We start from the raw sequence: 22,673 nt of genomic DNA on the forward strand, positions 1-22,673 counted from the left end.
TGCCTGGAGCCTTGAAGCAAAATGGAGGGGAACAAACGTAAAAAAGATGATTTAAAGATGTCGTTTTGGTTTTTGAAACTGAGATGACGTGAAGGAGGGTGGAAGCTGAGAGTGGCTTGGCCAGAATAATTATGTGGGAGCGTCTAAAAGAGACAACAAATTGGAATATGGCTGAACTTTTTCTTGGAAACTCTTAAGGGACGTATGTGAATCTGGATGGTGCCACTACTGGAATTTATGGAAGCGTTCTACAAATAAGTCAATGAATGAGTGTCTTTGTATTATTGAATCAAGTTAAAACTTGATTTTTGAGTTTTAAAAAGCCTTTTAATCTGCCGTCCCTCCAAACTGGACCTCGTCTTCCTGAGTGACGATGAGAGGAGACAGGAGATCTGCTTCCTTCCACAAGGAGAGGCCAGCGGGCCTGTCCCGGGCTTTAAGTTGGCTCAGCATGACCAACCTGTCCCACCAAAGGAGACGCATTTTCCGCAGCCAGAACGAGCTCCATGTGGTTCACAACCGTCACACACACTCATTGTTGCGTTCCTATCACCATGCCGCACACAAATCCGAGGATGAGGACGATGACAACTGGGTGTACCGACCTCAACACAAAATAGGTGAGAACGTATGAAAAGAAGGTGGGTGTTGCTCATGTAAACAATTTTCTTTCTTTTGCTCTGAATACACACCCAGCAACAAAAACCCATGGCTGGATTTTACCTCTTGCCAACATAACTGGTTTTTCGTAAAGAAAAACGAGAAACATGTTCTCTTTCTTGTTTTCTCCATCTACACAATTCATTCTTCCTAGCTTCTGGTGAGCGGGAGCTGTGCAAAGCCAAAGACCACTGTGTGTGTGTGTGTGTGTGTGTGTGTGTGTGTGTGTGTGTGTGTGTGTGTGTGTGTGTGTGTGTGTGTGTGTGTGTGTGTGTGTGTGTGTGTGTGTGTGTGTGTGTGTGTGTGTGTGTGTGTGTGTGTGTGTGCGTGTGCAACAATGACTCGTCAAAAGAGAAATAGGGCTGTCACTGACATGGTGATGCCTCGGGCTGGTACAGACGTGAGTTCCTGGTTTAGTGCTGGGGTGGGGGTGGGGGTGGGGGGGGGGTGGGGGGGGGGGTTAGGTTTGCATGTGAAATCTTGGATATCATTCAAAATAAGTGATATTTGGACATCTTGTTTTATGTAAGGAGGACATTTATCTTTCTCTCTTTGGTGTTATGTTTCCGTATTAGTCTTATTATTTATTGACGAGCTCACTAGTTGTACGTCGTGTGTATTCTCAGTCACTGACGTGTGTGTGTGTCTCTGTCTGTCTTTGTGTCTCTGTGTCTGTGTTTGTGTCTCTGTCTGTGACTGACTGACTTAAGTGCGAATGGTTGTAACTTTAGCCTGAAATGGAACATGACACCAATCATGAACCATAGTAGCAGAACTCCCCTCCTTATCCTTTTAGGACTTTGCTAGTTTGACATAAATTTACTAAATTTTACTGACATGTTGCACGAAACCAGACAAATAATAATGCAGCAGTTCTTGTGTTTATTGAAAGCTTTGTGGTATGTATGGGTTATAATATAAAGTAACTTGATTTTTATAATTCCATGAACGGGTGAAACTCAAAAATAGGTTATGATGCAAAAGTCCATTTATTTAAAGACCATCTAAAGCAGGGGTGTCAAACTCATTTTAGCTCAGGGGCCGCATTGAGGGAAATCTAGTCCCAAGTGGGCCGGACCAGTAAATTAAAAACAACTTCAGATTGTTTTCTTTGTTTTAATACAATCCATATAAAACAAAGCTGGGGCCTGAGGACAGTGTATCCAAAATAGTACAAGTACAACACCTGAAGTGTACTTGAAAAATTGAAAAACATTAAAAATCAATAAATGAAAAAAAAAAACATTCCTTAGTGATTCAAAGAGCTTAAAGATCACATAGCTAGATCAGTTTCATGCAGCACTTAAAATATATTTGACTCGCTTTACTTTTACATCTTTTTGCTTTCGACAGCACATCAATATCAGAAGTCACATCCTGAGTGGCGGCCAACTTCAGGATGTGATTCAAGTTCTTGTGTGAGCCTTGAGCGCAGCTTTGTTTTATTTATACTCATTACAGAGAAAACTTACGCACAAAGATACGTTTATTTTCACTCTACATGGTAAAGTTTGAAAATAAACCATCTCGCGGGCCGGATCCGGCCCGCAAGCGGATTAAATCCGGCCTGCGGGCCTCATATTTGACACCCCTGATCTAAAGGCTCTGGAACCCTTAGCAGGTATTTGGGATTCATTAGCTGATTAGCGTGTGACACTCTGAGTCTAGAATATTAAATCCTTTTTACAATATTCTAATTGTCTGAGATTTTGAATTTGGGGTTTTCATAAGATCTATGCCGCAATCATCACTATTAAAGACTGAAATATCTGACTTTGAATTAGTCTATCTTATGTATTAGTTTCACCTTTTAAGTTGAATTACTGGGGGAAAATAACTTTTTTACCATATTCTAATTTTTCAATGTTAACCTGTATGTTCAAACTCTCATAGCAAGCTGTAGTTTCCTTGTAGAAATGAGAAGCTGGCTGTCTGTTTGCCTGAGGAATTAAGTTTTACATTGTTGTGGAGTGATATTGTCTCATGTCAGGAAATTTTATCAGCACTTATCACATTAGTGGACCGGTGTTGTGTACGTTTTCTCCCAGATTATTAAAAACATCATCTGTGTGGATATCATATAGATGGTCAGTTTGGGGGATTATGTGTCTTGTAAATGCAAATTACACTTTATAAGTATTTGGTACTAGAGGTCGACCGATATTGGTTTTTCTATTGCTGACGCCGATGTATGAAAAATGGTAAATATTGGCCCAATATATCAGTCTACCCCTAATATGTACTATCAGGGATTATGTTTCTAGAGTCTAAACCTTTATAAATCTGCTGAAACAAGCAAATGAACAACAAACCCTTTTAAAACATAGTTTCTGGACATTTCTTTTTTTAATTTAATGCAGCTAATAGACCTGATGTTTTTTTTGTGTTGTTGTTTTTCACAAATCAGTCGTTTTCTCCCTAAAAACTCATTCTCCAGCAGGAATGTGTAGCTCAACGCTGCCGTTGTTTTGTTTGCGTGTCTCAAATGTTCAAAGTCACTGTTGTGTCTGAACCTGCCCCCCTCCAACAACAACTAAGAGATGCACATAACTTGAATAATTTGAGGGCTTGAGATTCTCGTTGGAGTCAAGGGGAGCCATAGCCTGGCTCCCCATAGACTGAAATAAATATATTATTTAGTCTGGCAACACTCCATTGACGGCTCTTGGTCGTGGGGTGGATTTCACTGTTGTCTTTTAAACCATCTTTTCATGCTACTGGACAATGAACAACGTGACATACTCAACGCAACGGATGTCAGTAAATGAGGCACACCACTGTTAAAGAGGGTGAAAATACATCCTTTTTTCTAAATAAAGGACCGAAATAAATCTATCTGCTCCTGGTTCTAATAAAACCCAAATCCAAATAGTCCAAAATTGATGTAAAAGCCGTTTAAAATGAGCCGCTGCTGTCTTATTCCACTCCGTTGCGTCTTCCTGCGCACCAGACGAATAGAGGACCCTGATTAGCCCACAAAGTACATAGAGCGCTGTGATTGGTCCACAAAGCAGATAGAACACTGTAATTGGCTCACCACTGTGGACCAATCAGCGTACTATGGGATTGAAACCCCTATAGAGCTCCGGACGTCACGTGACCCTCGGAGAGTAGACGCCATGTTGGCAGTAGGGCTGCAACAAACGATTATTTGGATAATCGATTAATCGGATGGGGTCTCGACACGATTAATCGATTAATCGGATTACATGGGGAAATTTTTAAAAACTGCTAGGGAAACGTTATTTCTCTCCTTCCTTCACTTTATTTAACACAACATTATTAGAAAACAGTTCAATAGCAGAAAAACAACATGCCATCACCTAAATTGTCTTATAAGGTGTATAGACAGAGACCCTAAGCTACATCTATCTGTGACCTAAAATGCTTGGTCCAAGTTAAACAGCTTAAGGGCAATTCTCATCTGTTTTGTTTGATCTCATCTGTTGACATTTATTTTAAATGTAATTAAACATAGGCCGTGAATTAATCAAAATTGATCACTATTTCCAAAAATGACTGATAAAAATACCAAATAAAACAAAAGTAAATGAATGCCATCCTCCTTGCGATGATGCCCTGGGCAACTGCCATAAAGTCACATCAAGAAATGCTGCTGATCATTCCAATGATCCCAAATAGACTGACATTAGGCCACATGAAAGCAACTGAACCCAAAAATATATTAACCAGTATATAACTGCACTCTCACACAACACGCCTGCAGCAACAGTTAGGACTCCTCCCTCCCTTTTAAAAGCGTTTTTGCTTCTGAGGACATTGTGGTTGTAAAACCACATGCTAGTAGTCTGGCCCCGGTGTGATCAACCAGTTTCTGCGGGAATGTGACGGCGGAACCAGGGCCAGATTAACACTTTGTTGTACCCTGGGCAACAATATTCAAGGGCTCCATCATCACGACCCAAGGATCACCATAATGTGGTCACATACAGAATATTTTACTGTAATATGCAGTAAATATACTCAATACTTGAATGCCTGACAACACGTAACCCGCCCAGAGTAACCTTTGACCCACCTCGTGTGGACTGACCAATGAGGAAAGGGTCTTAACTTGAGGCCCTCTCTTCATTGGTCATTCTGCATGAGACTGACTCTCAACTGACGTTCAGTCGTAGGCAGCGAAGCGTCTCTGTGCAGCGCAAAAGCCCGGGTGGACAGTTTGTTTAATGTAGGGTGACCATATTTCCATTTCCAAACAAGAGGACAGGGATCTGTGCCTATGACGTCACACTATGGCAACGCCACACAAACCATGTTGGGACCCATTTTTTGTAAGAACTAAATTAATATCAGATTCTGCCAATTAAAGGGCTCTAAAACAATTCATATGTAAATATTTTGCATATTTAATGCAAAATCTAATTTTTCTGCTTTAGTGCTGCAACAAGGTTTTATTAATAATAAATTATAATACCTTTTGTTTTACTACAGCATCGGTAAGCTTCCTGTGCACAGATTATTAAGGATGCTTGTTTCAGCTGTGAGATTAGACGATAGGATCAATGAAAAAATAAGTTGTCACACACTCCATGGAAACTTTAAGAGAATCCACAAATAGTGGCTTTCAAATGGTTTTGTTACTTTTTGCAAGTTTATAAAAGAAGCAGATGAGACAGCATGTCTGATAATTTAGTTTTTCATCTGATAATATTAGAACATGTCAGTAATGTCTGAGGGGCTTTTATAAACACTGTATAACTAATACTCCTGGAGAGGGTATGAATTACACAGAGGCTTCTGGGGAGCCCAGTTATTGGGGGGGGGGGGGGGGGGCATTTTGCCTTGGCCCCCAAAGTGTCTTGAAACGGCCCTGGGTGTGTGACTGAGTTTTGAAGGTGATCTGAATTGTATCAGATGTATAAATATGACATGTGTATAACTTGTTGTTTTTTACTGGTAAAAACGTGTCGTGGAGATAACTCTACCTACATTTTACTTTTCAACACTTTGTTTTGTTTTCTTGTTTTTATTGAACTATTTTCCTGTCCTGTCTGTCACTCATCTTCCTGCATCTCCTCTTAATTCTCCAGAAAAACTGCTGCCTGGATTCTTACCTTTTCACCTCATCAGTTACTTTTGAGCAGATCAAAGGGATCTCCTGACCATAAAGCGGAGAGCGCGTTTTCGATGCTGCGTGAGGTGAAATCACCGCAGCACAGGTGATGAGCTCCGCAGTAGCGAGCTTCAGGCACAAATAAGACAGAAAATAGAGAACATGTGCGGACATGAACGATCGTGTGCTAATTATAGTTTTTTGGTTGCGCCACTTTGAGAATGGACCGTGCGCTGGAAGCAGCTGCCTGGATCGCTGTGCAACAATGCGGAACCGGTTCGCTGCAGCGCAAGTCTGCCGGCACTCCCTCGCGCTGATCTGCGGCTCTCCCTCGCGCTGATCTGCCGGCTCTCCCTTGCGCTGATCTGCCGGCTCTCCCTCACGCTGATCTGCGGCTCTCCCTCGCGCTGATCTGCCAGCTCTCCCTCGCGCTGATCTGACTTGCTCTGGTCTGCGCGCAACGGCGGGCGGGAAGGGGGGGGAGGGGGGCGCTTTTGGAAGAGTTGTGCGACACAATGAATCGATGACGCAATTCGTTGCCAACGCTTTTAGTAGTCGATTTTCATCGAATTTATCGATTCGTTGTTGCAGCCCTAGTTGGCAGGCAACAAAGGTAAACAAAATGATCGGTATCGGCTTGGATTTTACTTCGTCGGAGTTTACTTCACACTTTAAAACCCAAGAAATCGTTTTATATAGTCAGAAATTAAATAGACTAAACATCTCCGACCCTTACCATGCCCCTGGGATACTTTTTAAAATGCCAGAAGCTGTCGGAGCGGACCTCTTACTGGATTTGAGAAGCCCTGACATTTATAATTTATAAAACTTATTAAACAAAAACACTAATAACATAGATTTACACGTAAGTAGTTTAGAGTGCTGTGCTGTTTGAATGTATAAACTGAATGCCAAGAGAAATCACTAGTTTGATTTTTTTCCGTGAATAAAATAAATTATTCAGGCAGGAGCATCGCAGGATCTGTCTGAGATCTGTTTCGGTGAGACAGATAATAGCAATCCAAAGTGCTTTTTATGTGTGATCTGACAATTGATCAACCATTGCTTAAAAATGAAATACAGCTTAGCCGGTTAATTGCTGTAATCATAAAACACGTAAACGGCAGCACGCAGAACTCACGAGGCAACGTTTTACATGACGTTTACTTGTTCCTATGAGTAATAAGACAGAAAAAGACATGCCAAAATAATTTTAGGAAGCCCACTAAGAATCGTAATAAAAGCATTTAAAATAAATACCATACACAGTTGAGGAAACATTGGTTTAAGTAGCTGATATGAAGTGGTCGCTGCATAAGCGAAAACCTTTACTCTCGGGATCCCAGTCTCATTTTAGCTGTTGCATGTTGGGAGAAGTGACGTCAACTCCCGGAGCTCTCTAGAGAGCTGTGATTGGCCAGCCAGAATGCCGCTAGGGGCTGCTGAGGTTCCAATGGTGCGTTTGTAGACCAAACTTTGCAAAGCAAGAATTTGGTCTAGTTCACTAGGCTAGTGGAGCCAGGCAAAGTTTAAAAATGTTTTATGGATAAAACAAAAGACCGGTGTTGACAAAGGAAATCATTAAATTTATGTGTGGTTCTTTTAGTCAGTTTGTTTTTATTTACATCCATTATTGTTCCCTCTGACCTTTTCTGTCTGGGGTTTACACACAGCTTCTGTCTTTTTATAGCCAGTGTTAGGCTACATACAATGTCATAGACAGGTTAGAATTAAATTATTCCGTCTAGAGCACGCACGCACCCACTCTCTCACACACACACACACACACACACACACACACACACACACACACACACACACACACACACACACACACACACACACACACACACACACACAGTACTGAATTTTCTGTGCACAGAAACACAAATATTCACTTTGAACCATAAGTAAATATAACAACTGGAGCTCTGGTATCCCACCAGGCCCCATTACCAGACACGTGTGCAGCCACGCACGCTGCCTGTGAGTAAATATAGCTCTTAAATTGGTGCCTGGGGATTCGAAACCTGCAATTTCGACACAAACTCCATCTTAACTTTTTTGGGGGTATTTTCTTGGGTTGTCAAGGTTACAAATATGTGACTAAGAGCTGAAACTTTACTGTTAAAGACAATGATTTGCAAGAGTCATCTCCAGGGTATCCGCGGGTCCTTAAAAAGTCTTAAAAAGTCTTAAATTTGCTTTTCCAAATTTAAGGCCTTAAAAATCCTTAAAAATGACAAATAATCCTTAAATACAGTTTCCAAAGGTCTTAAATTACCAAAGACCCAATAAACAAGATTCTTTTATTTTTGTCAAATTTTTGTTAATTACTAGTTAGTGTTTAGCATTTTTTGTGTGTATGATGTTGGCGTAAGCGGAACCGTACACGTTCAGTTGGTTGTGAAAGGGGGCTATTTTAGATGAGCACATTAGCTGGTTAAGCTAGTGGGAGCTTGCGCCATGGGGAAGTGCAAGTTTAATGGTAACTAGATGGCTAATCCCACGTTCGCGACGTGGTTAACACCGGTTCCTGGCAATAGCTGGAAATTATGGTTTAAATTTAATTTTTAAAAATAGCTTAAATTTGGTCAAAGTGGCCTTAAAAAAGGTCTTAAAAAGTCTTAAATCTGGCTCCCTTAAACCTGCAGATACCCTGCATCTCATAAACAAGCTGCTGTGCTTTTGGCTTCTTATTAACTTAATAAACTAAAAAGTGTGATTGGAACATCCTTACATATTTTTGATAGATAAACCTTTGTTTTATGTATTATATCATTTGTGCTTTTACCTCATTTTAATTGTCCTCTTTTGTTCTTTAATTTCTGTAAAACAAATGAGTCAATCCTATTGGTCTTGAACATATTTCTTTAATTTAAATTATACATTTCTTAATACTTAAGGAAAGCAAAGTAACATTCTTGAAAAAGAAACTTAAAATAACAAAGTGCTTAAATGATTAACTTGTATTTTAAACCAAATATTAAATGTGACATGAAACAGAATAATGACCTGGAACTGGATTATTAGTAGTGCATGTTTATTGAGGCATTAATATGAAATAAATTACAAAAGTGTTATTTTATTTATTTATTTATTTATTTATTTATTATTTGGAGTACCAACAAGAGTAGTATTTGAGGTAGATTTATTGATTAGCTCTTTTTGGTACTTTTTCATTACAATTAATTGTTTATTTTATTATGTTTGTCTTTCTCAAAAAGTAACGTAAAGAAACTTAAAGGACTATATTTACAAATTTGATAAAATTTTCTTTGTAAAACACCCAAGAATGGCTAAGAGGATAGCGTTGGCCTTCTATTGGGCCTTCCCCACTAGCATCGGCTCCAAACTGCCCAGATAGCCCAAGCTGGCTTCAACCAGGCCCGGTTGATTCCACACTTGCTTAGAAAGGCACTCGGAGACGTTCTCTCCTCCAAGGTAATCAGCATTATAATGAATTGCGCATGCATGCGTAAGCCCACTGGGCTGATTCTACCCTCCAATCGGAGGCTTCAGCTAATGGGCGGCGTGAATTTAAGCCAGCATATCAGTCAGCAGTGGGTGTGTTGGCCCTGGTCCGCTTTGGGAAGAGAGCTGAAAAACAGTCTGGTTGCACCCTGAAAAAAGGCAGGCTATGGTAATGTGGACACTATACTATCCAGACCATGCAGAGCCGATGCTAGTGGGAAAGGTATGAGCCCTGACCACGGCGCACCACGGCAAAATACACATAGCGGAAACCCTGAAAGGCGCTCTTCAAACCTGAGACAATTGGAGCAGTTTGCTCATGAGGAGTGGGCCAAAATACTTGCTGATAGGTGCAGAATTGTCATTGACCGTTACGGGAACTGTTTGATTGCAGTGATTTCGTCAACAGGCTGTGCAAAAAAATATTAAGTTAAGGGTATCATCATTTTTGTCCAGGCCTGTTCCCTGAGTTAATTTTTTTAAAAGTAATTCAGTTGAAGCATGTTTGAAAAGCAATGTCTGTCTTTCATAGAAATTTCATAGAAGAAGAAAGTTATTTCTGTGGTCATTGTTCAATTTTCTTTCCTTAACCGGATGGTACCAACAATTTTGTCCACGTCTGTAAGTATTTACATCAGACAGGATGTAAACACAACACAAGTTCCTTTAGGCGGTTTGTTTTTTTACAGTACATCTGAACAGATGAGAGATTCTGGTTGTACATTTGTGCTTTTGGCAGACACACCATGTTAACATGAAAGTTGGATGATTTAAGGCTTAGTCGTATTTAGAAATTTTCTGACATGATTTTTCTTTTAACAGTATGTTCTTTATATTTATGCCAACAACACATTGACCTAAATATTCATAATACCACAGCACAGGGTTGTTGTAGCAGCCAGAACCAGAACTGGGTCTCGCATTAGGAAGGTGTTTATGAATTTTAGCTTCATAAAAGAGTCCGTTTGGACCAGATTGGTGTGTGTGAGATGCTTACTGGAATTTGAGAGGATTCGGATGAGACACATTCTTGCATAAGAGCCTTTTAGCATTTTTGGATACACATTCAGAAATATGCTCATGACTGTGTAGATGGTTTGTAAATCCAGATTAGCAGATAATTTGCTGGAAGGGAGGGATGCAAAATCCACCAAGGCCTCCTTAAAACCACAGAGATGGAAATCTGAGATTGTGGCTCAGAGCCTAGCCCATGTACACTCACTCAGACTGGATATAAAAATGTTTAGCACAATCATTTCTAACATAAAAGCACGTATACTCAAAATAATCTGTACAGAACAGTTGCTCATTACACATTCTTTTTTTTTCATGTGCTGACCATAATGTGGTGATCTTCAGGTAAGTTGCATCTTTAATTTTCAGATTTTATCAGCTGATCTCAGACCAGCCCATGCTGAAGTGCCTTAAATGCTGCAGATGACCTCTTTGAAACAAAGGTTTTCCCTTCAGTGGCAACTTTAATCCAACAGTTTGTTTCACATTTAGACCAGGGATCTGCAACCTGTGGCTCTTTTATAACTGACTCTAAATCATTAAAACAAAAACATTTTAAATAAAGATATAATTGGAAATGCAGGTTTAAGAAGCTTTTCAGCTGTCTAATTTATGTGCAGTAATGTTTTAGGTAAAATTGAAGAGTTAATTCTGAAGCATCTATCCATCAGTCCATTTTCGGCCGCTTATCCAAGGTGGGGTCTTAGGGGCAGCATCCTAAGCAAGAAGGCCCAGACTTCCCTCTCCCCTGCCACTTGGGCCAGCTCCTCCGGGGGAAATTCTAAGGTGTTCCCTGGCCAGCCGAGTGACATAGTCCCAGCGTGTTTTGGATCTTCCTTTAGGTCTCCTGTTGGTTGGGTGTGCCTGGAAAACCTCACCTAGGAGGCGTCCAGGAGGCATCCTAAATGGACGTTGGAGCCACCTCAACTGGCTCCTCTTGATGTGGAGGAGCAGCGTATCTATTCTGAGCCCCTCAAAATCAAAGCAGCATTGCCTTAAATAGCTTTGGTTTGCTGAAAAAAAAACTTTTTTTCTTCATTTAACAGCAATAAATGCTGGTATTTTATCCATCTTAATTAAAAGTTGACCAAATATTATACATATATGTATTCATTGTCATTTAAGGGACAATCTAGACTTTTATTTTATGTCAGGTCGTTTTTTAAACCGTGATGCAACAAAGTATGGTTCTGCTGCCAAGAACATTCTAGTCCAAGTACATTAGAAGGCTCTAGCATCCTTGGGTATTGAGAAACAGCCTGTATTTTCATTAGATTTTATTGCTAATTATTATCATATAAACTTAAATTTGGTGTAATTAGATGCTTTTCTTTCCCATAATATAATTGAGTTATTGAGTTGTATTTCACTGTGGTAGCTCCAGACGGCTTTAACGTATTAAACAGTAAAGTGAAATGCCCGACCTTCTAGAATTATTTTTAAAAAGTCTTGGTATCAATTATCTTGAGGTCGGTTAGTAAGAGGAAAGAAAATTCCACTTCTTTATTTTTTTTTACAGCTTTGGTGTTGTGAGAGCTGTGATAAGGTTGACCTCAAAATGTTGGCTGTGAGCTAAAGTTTTATGGAAAAGGGTCAAATTCAAACCGACATGAGCAAAGCCAGACCCTGTTAAAGTAGTGGTTTAACTCGTTGGTGTTTTGCTATCTGGTCAGGTGGGTTTATTTAACAGTTTGTGGATGTGCTCTTAGTTAGAGTGCAGCCTTTTCACTCGGTGTTGAAATCAGTCACACTTGGACACACATATGCAACATGCAGCCTGTAATTGCTGACATCAGGTTAGGGCAGATGAGTGGTCGCCTGCAGCCATATTTGTGAGGGATTAATGTGTTAATGCAGCTTCATCATGATTACAACACTGCTACTTCCATCTTTTTGTTGGCCAGTTGCCATCAGTGCCGTGTGCACAAACCACAACTCACTGTGTTCTTGATTGCATGGTTCTCATTAGAGTGAATAATGGAGGATAAATGCTTATAATGCGTAACTGTTCTAACTACCTTTGTTTACCATTTCATATTGCTAGACCAACTGGACTCCCTGTGTTAGTTTTTGGTGGTTTCACCTCTGGTCTGAAAGACTTGTACAGTAGTGTTTCAGCTTTAAGGCTGTAGGGGAGGTGTTGGTGAAATGAAAGTCATCCGCCCATCCCATGAGTCTTTGGGTTGTTTACCTCCCTGAGTAACATTTGTGTTCATGCTTCTGGGGTGAAAAGATGTAAAACTATCTGGGGAGGAGAGTCAAAGCTGTATTGTAGGGGTTAAGGAAATGATACCTTTTATTCAGGTACTTAGGATCACCATGACTTGTACAAATGGGAGTTGGGACTTGACTTTTTAATGCAAAGTTTCATTAACTTGTTTCTCTGAGGAGTAGAAGACAAAACATTTATTATTTACCAGTCCCATTGTTTAACCAGTAGTCTCCTCTTGTTTTTTCCATGAATCTGCAGGTCTCTTGTATGAATAAACGAATGCTTTGTGAGTCGATTTCTTTGAATAAAAATATCTTGCTCCCGTTTTCGGGGTAAAGGTTTTTCAGAGGATGTAAAATGATATTTACAAGTCTTACTCGTTAATATTCATGATATGCAAACATCTCACTTCCTCCTTGGAGCAGCACGACTCTTCAGCTACATAGCACCTATAGTTTGCTCTTCTTTCTTGGGTGAAAAATACTACATTTGTATGTTATCGCCATAAACGACACAAACCCATGTGTTCTGCCATGTTGTGGAGTTGATGGTTAATCTCTACTGGCCAAGATGCGCTCCACACTCACCTGCCTGCTTAATCAACACAGCCATCCCTTGGGCTAATTTGATATTTTACATAAAAAACATAAATACCTATTTATGGTGTTTTTGTTCCGCTGCACGTCGTGGGACTTTGATACACATCTCTTCTCATTGGCTATTCAGATTCGGGACTAAACCACTTCAACCTTAATCCTACCCCCCACTAGGGATGGGTACCTTTGACATTTGAATCGATCCGGTACTAATTCCCGGTACCTAGGAATCGATACCGGTACTTAAAGGTACCAATTTTAGATACTTTTGAGTGTTTAATATTTTTAATTCTCTTTTATAATTAAATATATATTTTTCTCAATATATAACCATATTTGATAAATATCATGATAAATAACATACAATTGTTTGTATTTTAACATCGTCCTTGTAGTTTTATAAGCTGATAATTAAACTGAAGCAAACATCTTTACTGTGAACTAAATTTACTGTGTATCTTCATTCCTTTTACTGTCCTTTTTCATTTGATTTTTCCTACTGGGAAGTTAGAATTTCCGAGGAGAAAGCGAACGCACCATTAGATGATAACAACGGTGGCATAGGAAGCTAACATATCAAGCTAACGTTATCTTAAACAGTTTATTTAACTGCTGGAGCAGATTAAAACGATGCCTCACACTTAGATCGTTGTCACTGGTTTCATCTTCACCCAATCACCCGTCGCATTTAGTAAAGTGAAGCCAAACTTTCGAGCGCGTTCATGTTCTTCTAGTCGGAATTTCGGAGTTCCGAGGAGAAAGCGAACGCACCATTAGTGAAACGGAAGCTAACAAATAAAGCTAACATCGTCTTAAACATTTTATTTACCTACCGGAGCAGATTAAGATGAGGATGTCTCACTTAGATCGTTGTCGCTGGTTTCATCATCACCCAGTTACCCATCACATTTAGTGAAGTGGACCCAAGCTTTAGCGTGCGTTCTTTCTACCATGCTGCTCTGTTTACAACCGGCTCGCAGCGACCGTCGACATTATGCTCTTGCGCATGCACAGCTGTCTAGGCAAGTTCTCGTTGTGAAGGACGGGTACCGAAACGAGGCACCGTTTCAAATTAAGTGAATCGGTGCTCGGTCGGTACTGTGGAATTCGGTCGGCACCTTAAAAAGTACCGAATTCGGTACCCATCCATACCCCCCACCCCCACCCCCACCCACAGGTCAGTTGCTGGATAACCCTATATTTTGCTTATCCAAATGAGCTACAACTGCAAACAAGGTTTAAATGTAGTTTTAAAACTAAGACTTTTATTTTGTTAAAATAGCATAGATATCAGCCCATTTTCAAACTATGTGATGTTGGAGGTAGATTTGGAAGGCCAGGGATGACGGTGGTTTTTAATGCGCCAAGCCAGTCTCTGCATCTGATAAACAGTTGAATTGTGGGGATTAAAGTGATTATATTTAATCGGTGTACAATAGTGCAGCCTCAAGCTGGGCCCCCGTGTCTCTCTGCAGACTGCTGACTGCCCCGGTTCTAGTCTGCATTCACCATCATTTACAAAACCGCTGCATGTGTGTAGCAATTTTTTTATATTTCCATCATTTCAAAAATCTCTTAGAACTAATTTGTTGACAAATTTGATGCAAATATATTTATTCATGTATGTTCTGTTTGCTTGTTAAGATCATTTGTGGATGACATCAGGTTTAAGAGTTTTACACACAGGCTGAGATTCTGACGGGGCGGTGAGACGAGTGGGGTCGTCGCCTGGACTGGACGGATATGCAGTGATGTAGGGGGAGGAATGAGGGAGAGTCGCTGAGCAGCTTCCTGCGGAGAAAAAGTTGGCTGGTCGCCCTTGAGCGCGTGAACATGTTTGTGTGAGGGCAGAAAAAAAATGAGGGTTATTAAGAGAGGAGGGAATATGTGGGGATCTGTGAGTCTCTGTGTGGAGTTTGATAGAATGGTGAGGAGGAGGAAGAGAGCTGGAGAGATGACTTCCGGGAAGTAGGGAAAACAGAAGCAACAAGCTGTTTAGTGTTGGATCAATCTGGGAAGAAGAGCCGACTGAGCCATGTTCTGTCTGAAAGGTAGGTGTGTGTGAGCGTTTGTGAGACAAAGAAAAGTTTAACTCTGCATCTTTCACATGTCCAGAAGGAAAGTTACAACATGAATGAGAGAAATGTTCTTTATTTTGTTCTCTTCTTCCTTTGTTCCTCCTTTCTGAGCCGTGATTCATTTAGGTAGTCCGACTTGGATCCCACCTCTACTCTGACTGCTGCTTGATCGCTCTTCTCAGCCTTTCTCACTCTGACTTAAAGGAATACAGTCAGTTTAGCGTTATTTTTGCAGTCGGATATGTTTGCATGCTTTTTCCACAGTAACAGCTGGCGAAGCAGCAGTTGCTGAGCTACAGAGTGAGACCATGTGTCGGTTATTACTTAACTGGCCCGTTAAAACGAGATGAGGACAATGTGGTTCATTTACTGGAAACTTCATGTAATTTAGTCTCCGCAGATATTTTATAGACATCTATATTACTCACTGTAGGGCTTTTTTAATCTTATTTTTAACTCGTAAGTCCTAAAGACTATGTGCACTATTGACTTTGCAGACAACATGCACTGATAAAGCTGGTTCATTAGGTTGGAGACTCCTTGTAGGTTTGACTGTAGGAACGTTGTGTTTATTTTTCAGTTATCAGGGTTCTGGTGCTGCAACAGATATGATAATAATGAATGTTTATGACTCATTTCTGTTGTTCTGACAAGTAATGTTTGACACTTTTTCATTATATCTTACACTCCAGCATAAAATGACAAAAAAAAAGTGAAAGCTAAAATAAAGTTGAACAAATTTGTGCTGGACGTTTGGATTGATCTGGTCTGCTTTTCTCAAGCAAATGGGAAAATTGGAAAATCAAATATTCGCTTTAAGAATTAGTAGATTTATTGGTAAGGAAATGAAACAAGACAAATGATTCACTTCCCAGTTTTCCTGCTGTTTTCAGACAGTTTTCTTGTCGAACAGAATCCAAATTTTATGACTTGCTTGAACGGACAGAAACAGATGTTAGGTGATGTTACATGAGGTCATTTACTGTTTCTACACCAGACTGCCAACTTTCTCTCCTTTTGGTTAAGGAAGTCGTGTTAGATATTCAGTTTATTCAGATTTGATCATGAACATGGGGGTGTACAAGCTTTACAGTGCGAGGGGCAAATTCATCAAGTCAAAAGTCCTCGTGAGCCACAAGTATGATTTTTTTTAATGTTTTTAAAATGCAATAATGATTTGTTAGTGAACATTTTTATTTTTACTGCTCAGAAATTTCTTAAAGTAGACATAGTAGAAAATCTGAATATAAAAATGTTAAAAAGTGTAGAAATGCCACAAAATTACTCCCAAGGGTTGCAAAAGGACCCCTTTGGACATGCCCGATTTTCTTTTCTCTTCCCTTTAACTGCAGTTACAAAAAAATCTAAAATACCAGTTCTAGTTTTCGGGTGTGTGGATACTAAACACTTAACATACTGACCCAAATACTCAGCATCATATTAAATTCAGGGATCCAGCCTGTAGATTACCATCACTGCCAGCCGCAGAATGTCTGCTTATGATTTAAACAAGCCCACTCAGTTGAGGTTTCCTGCTCTGGAGCAGATGTGACACATTTCCGTCCATGTTTCTACACATCCAGCTGTGACCAGAGGGAATGTTCATCTGTTTCCACCACCAAACCAAAACCTAGTATTATATTGTAAGCCCTGCGTGAGCGCAGGTTTATGTGCTCTGGCTCTGTGTGGCTTTTGGGTCGTTACATAAGTTATTTCTGTGCTTGATCCTCCGCGCAGCCGTCTGTCCAGAACGTGAAAGTTAGATGAGATGTGAGCAGGGATTAGTTTGAGATGAAGACGTTGATGATGTCCCTCAGATTGGAGTTGTCCTGCTGAGCACAAACATCAGAGACAGCAAATGTGGCAGGCTGCTTTTCTCCAGTGGAGAGGAAGAGAGGAGGACACAAGGGAGGTGCTGAACTGGAGTGAGAATTCCTTGCAAAAATCAGATTCAAATTCAGGTGTAAAAAACTGTTTAGCAAAATTTTATTTAAATTCATGTCAAATATTACAGGTCCTTCTCAAAAAATTAGCATATTGTGATAAATTCCATGTTGTTGTTCTTTTTTAAAACACAGAAATAGTTTTGTTACGACGGTTTTGTTGAACGACAACATGGAATTAGAAATAACGCACAGCAAGAACACACCTAAGATATTGTGATAAAGTTCATTGTCTGTATTGTAATGTACTGATAAACATTAGACTTTCATATATATTAGATTCATTACACACAACTGAAGTAGTTCAAGCCTTTTATTGTTTCTAATATTGATGATTTTGGCGTACAGCTCATGAAAATCGAAAATTCCTAGCTCAAAAAATTTGCATATCATGAAAAGGTTCTCTAAACGAGCTATTAACCTAATCAACTGATTCAGCTAATTAACTCTAAACACCTGCAAAAGATTCCTGAGGCTTTTAAAAACTCCCAGCCTGGTTCATTACTCAAAACCGCAATCATGGGTAAGACTGCCGACCTGACTGCTGTCCAGAAGGCCATCATTGACACCCTCAAGCAAGAGGGTAAGACACAGAAAGAAATTTCTGAACGAATAGGCTGTTCTCAGAGTGGGCACCTGGGCGGGGGGGGGGAGGGGGGGGGGGTTTGACAATTAAAATTGCACCCACATTTTCAAAGTTAAACACATCTCTTAACAGCGGTAGTTTCTGCATATATACTGCTCCGCTTCAGTCCTCTCCCCCTGCGCAGTGCACCTGCAGCCTCTCACCCCTTCTTTCCACCGGAGCCGTCAGCAGCACGTTACTGCAGCAGCACGTCATAGCTGCTGATAGGAACTGCTGTGGTCAACAGAACCTTTTCCACCGGAGCCGTCAGCAGCGCGAGTCGGCCGCGTCTCAGAAGCAGCATGTCGCGGCCCTTACGCGCCGGTTCTATTTTGTACGTGCTACGCCTCTGAAACGGGTCAAGTTCGACATTTTTGGGGAAGGAAAGACAGGAAATCGGACGCGGAAACGGAGCGAATCTCCCGAGATTTTCAGAATACAGCAACATACTGCCTTCCGGCTGCTTTACTTTAAAAAAAAGTTACTAACTGTGCGGCCCCATGAGAAGTTATCACCTAGCTAGCGGTCTCCTTTGTTTTTCAGGTCCGTATTGGCGATTATAAAACGGACAGAACATAAAACACAAACCTTTTGGAGCCATGTTGTAGTTTTCTCCTGCTTGTTGTTGTGTTTACTGATGAAGTCACTCGTATGACTTCGTGCTCTGTCTGTGACAGCTGCTCCCCTGCTGCTTAAGGTCTCGTGGGAAGGGCCAAGCAGCAGCTTACGCGAGCAAGACGTGCTGCTGCAGTAACGTGCTGCTGACGGCTCCGGTGGAAAGAAGGGGTCTGAGTTCCTGCAGCTCTAAACATTAAAATAATTATTTCATTTTCTGTTCCTCACTTCTGATTACCTTCAATGGTGTCTGTTTGTTGCAACCACCAGGTACAAAAACTAACTTGTTTTTATTTGACAATTTTTCTGTCCTGCCTGTTTATTATCTTCCTGCATCTCCTCTCAATCCTAAAGAAAAACTGCTACCTGGGTTCAGATATATTCACCTTATGAGTTACCTTTGAACTGCAGTTCTAAAAGATCTACCGACCACAAAAACAGTGGAGTGCGCGCTGCTCGCCGGCCGCATCAGTGAGGTGCGTCACCGGAGGACAAGGTGATGCTCCCCACCCCACAGCAGTGAAACGCATCAGGCACAAATAAAAGACAGAAAACATAAAAGGAAATGAGCCGACATGAACGATTGCGTGTTAAATTAGTTTTTGAGGTGGCGACACCTGATTTGATAACGTTACTGTGGCGGTGCTCAGGACACAGATGTCTGGAGCGCATCAACGATCAGAGCTTTGCATACGCAAGCTGGTTAAGGTTAGGATGGGGGTGAGGGGAAGGTTAAATTGTAAGAGGGTCAAGGTCACAATTTGGTTAAATGTCCGTTTTACCGCGGGTGTCAGTACTGACGCTCTGGCACAGCGCGTCGCCTCCCGATGCGCAGGGGCTCGTCACCTGCTGTCTTTTCCAAGGACTGCATCCTGTCGCTCATTATCACGTGACAGCGACTAGTCTATGACAGGCATAAAAAGTCACAACAGAGCAGTGAAGTCGACTAGTTCATACAACCCCTAGTCTGGGGTGCCATGTCTGCTGCTGGTGTTGGTCCACTGTGTTTTATCAAGGGCAGGGTCAATGCAGCTAGCTATCAGGAGATGTTGGAGCACTTCTTGCTTCCATCTGCTGAAAAGCTTTATGGAGAGGAAGATTTCATTTTTCAGTACGACCTGGCACCTGCTCACAGTGCCAAAACCACTGGTAAATGGTTTACTGACCATGGTATCACTGTGCTCAATTGGCCTGCCAACTCTCCTGACCTGAACCCCGTAGAGAATCTGTGGGATATTGTGAAGAGAAAGTTGAGAGACGCAAGACCCAACACTCTGGATGAGCTTAAGGCCGCTATCGAAGCATCCTGGGCCTCCATAACACCTCAGCAGTGCCACAGGCTGATTGTCTCCATGCCACGCTGCAATGAAGCAGTCATTTCTGCAAAAGGATTCCCATCTAAGTATTGAGTGCATAACTGAACATAATTATTTGAAGGTTGACTTTTTTTTGTATTAAAAACACTTTTCTTTTATTGGTTGGATTAAATATGCAAATTTTTTGAGATGGGAATTTTGGGTTTTCATGAGCTGTATGCCACAATCATCAATGTTAGAAACAATAAAAGACTTGAACTACTAAAGTTGTGTGTAATGAATCTAATACATGTGAAAGTCTAATGTTTATCAGTACATTACAGACAGTAATGAACTTTATCACAATATGCTAATTTTTTGAGAAGGACCTACATAAACGTAACATAGTCTTTAAACAGAAGGTGCTTTTTCAAAAAATTTTACTGGAAAAAGTCAGATTTAGACATTTTGTTACCGACAACAAAACAACCTCACAGCTAAGATCCTAGGTTTGGAAAGTTGATGCAGGTGTTGCCAGCTATTTAAACTTTAACCATAGATATCAGTTTTCACATGATTTATTCATGTAAACTATGCACACTTACTTGCATGTTTGCACGGGACTTTAAAAGGAAATCCACGATGAGATGTTTGCCCCCGTAAACAAGTCGAAGCCCAAAAGCAGAGGAGATTTTTGGTCTTGATGCGTCAACAATAGATGCTGAGGTTCCTTTCGCCTGTGAATGGGATCTGCCAGCACTCCAGTGAACCTTTTGTTTTCTGAATAGAGTCACCAAAACAATAGCATTGCAGAAAGTTGTGAGGTTTCAGAAAAGACCCAGGATCCAGTAATGAGCTCTTATTGTCGTTTTCTTTTAATTGAAATGGTGAAGCAAGACTTGTTTAGTGTGTGGTTTGGGTGGACAATGTTGAAATATTTTGTTGTGAGTGGAGTTTGGGAGGACAATGGCCGACTCCCTGTGGATGAGTGCATGACTTCCTCAGACTTACTCAGCATGCAGGTGCTTCTCTCGGTCCATTCAGATCTACACATATCCATGGCAACCATTGTCCCTCTCCTAAAGCCTTCCGTTCCCCTCTTTGGAAACGCACATTCTGGTGCTAAAGTGTGTGCACGTGTTTACCCTAAAACACGTATTTGTACACAAACACACTATCCAGACCTAAACTTTGCATAGCTCTGGTATAGTTAAAGAGCCAAAGAGTTTTACAGCCATTCACAGGCAGCAGACTGACGCCTGGGCAAGACTTGAACACTCAAAACAAACAAGCACACATTGCATTTACCTTTTTTATGACAGCTGCTACTCTCACTCACCCTCTACCTGCTTCTCAACTAATAATATAATAATAATAGTAATAATAATAATAATATGTGTTACATGATAATTATATGATGCTGAGTTTTTGCCCCCGTCCTCTTGTCTGCTGGGTTTTTGCCCAGACTGCAGCTGGATTGAGGGCATCAGCATGGTTCAGTCCAGTTTAGGCCACAGCCAGAATCTTTTGGCCTGTGCTTGGTTGATGTGTGTCCACTTGGTTTATCTCAAGCCATGTGTGTTTGTGTGTGTGGTTAGACTCTTTATAATGTGTGTGTGAGCATGCAGCAGTTTAGGTTTTTGTAATCAGCTTGTGTGTGCTGGCTGCCTCCCTGTCCTGTGGAAACGATAACTACTGGTAACGGGTGTTTCAGCCTCCAGTTATCTGCTGAACCTTTGGCAGAGCTTCCCGGTCTCTTTTCCCTCACAGCTGTGGTAGAGTAGCAACAGGCCATCACTTCTTTACCCCACAACCCATCGATGGATTTTCATTAAATAAATAAAACAAAAAAAACAGTCCTGGGTTTGATATGGTGGTAAACATCGTTACTCAAGGATGAATATCCAGATTTTAATTTAGAATTGTTTTTTTTTAATCTAAATACATTTGTAATTCTTTCATCTTGGTAAAAGTGATTATTTTCGCTGAACTGCAGATTTTGTTCAACTAAAAAAAATAACAGCATAAAGTAACCATAGAGTTTTGCAGACAGACGTGAATAATGTGGAAAAAAAGCTAGTTTACAGTGGTAGTAAAATTCAATATGTATGTAAAAGTTTATCTTTTATGAAAAATAAAAAAGTAAGTGAAGTTAGTAAAAGGTGCATCTAGAAAAAACTACAGAGTCTCTCTTCCTTTTAAGAAGACAGTAATCAAGGACACATTGATGCTTCTTTCCTTTTCATTTAGATCATTTTGCCAGATATTCTAATGGCTTAAAAAGACTTGAATGCTCCCAGGATCTGTTGTTTTAATTGAGATATAAGCCACCAGCAGAGGGCGACATTGGCTTTTAATTTCATTTTTATTTGTTTTACATTTTTCCTAAAAATACAGAATTTAATTTCTTGTTGACGTTTTTTAATTGTTTCGGTTGACATTATTTATTCCAGTCATGCTCCATATTTATTTAGAGGTGTCTGTTTGTTTGCCACTAATTGTTTTATCTGGTGTGTTAAACTGGCAGGTATTATTCTCACTCCATCTGCCCTCCTCATTCTGTGCTGCTCCGTAGCTTCCAGGTGAACTGAGCTGAACTTCTGCCTTCCTCTGTGATTTCAAGATTCCTGTGTGTGTGTGTGTGTGTGTGTCTGTGTGTGTGTGCTCGCTCGCTCGCTCGCGTATCGTGTCTGTGCTTGCTGCAAGACTTGTCATGTCGATTCTTGCACACACACACACACACACACACACACACACACACACACACACACACACACACACACACACACACACACACACACACAGTCGTTATCTTAAGTTTTTTCATTATCCAACATGCCAGTTTTTCTTAAAACTTCCACACTTTTTTGTGAAGTGGAGATGATTAACTGCAGGCTTGTGTCCATCTGTGTTTTATGTCGGAAGCGAGGGGCTGTTGGCTTCTTAATCTGGTTTTACAGATTAGAAAAGCACCATCGAGGAGCAGAGGGGGGTGGGGGAGGAGCTAAGAGGGGAGGCCATGCGGACGCCACTGGACAATGCTGGCGCTCTCTCAAATGAAAGGAAGGAGTAAGGAGAATGTTC

General features: G+C 40.7%; 1 protein-coding gene across 5 annotated transcripts in view; it reads left to right on the forward strand.

The window, feature by feature from the left end:
* The window catches only part of nhsl1b (NHS-like 1b), a 115,119-nt gene that overhangs the window by 43,950 nt on the left and 48,496 nt on the right, over positions 1-22,673 (forward strand). The window contains exon 1 of one of the 5 annotated variants that reach the window (XM_015947327.3): positions 160-620. The exons of 3 other annotated variants lie outside the window; for them this stretch is intronic. In XM_015947327.3, coding sequence (XP_015802813.3) covers positions 374-620 — 247 coding nt within the window. In that variant the 5' untranslated portion in view covers positions 160-373. Of the gene's footprint in view, positions 1-159; positions 621-14,835; positions 15,085-22,673 lie in introns of those variants that run through there. One more of the 5 variants, XM_015947332.3, reaches the window with a different exon arrangement.

This window comes from Nothobranchius furzeri, chromosome 2 (assembly GCF_043380555.1).
Source record: "Nothobranchius furzeri strain GRZ-AD chromosome 2, NfurGRZ-RIMD1, whole genome shotgun sequence".
In the NCBI taxonomy this organism is placed as follows: domain Eukaryota; kingdom Metazoa; phylum Chordata; class Actinopteri; order Cyprinodontiformes; family Nothobranchiidae; genus Nothobranchius; species Nothobranchius furzeri.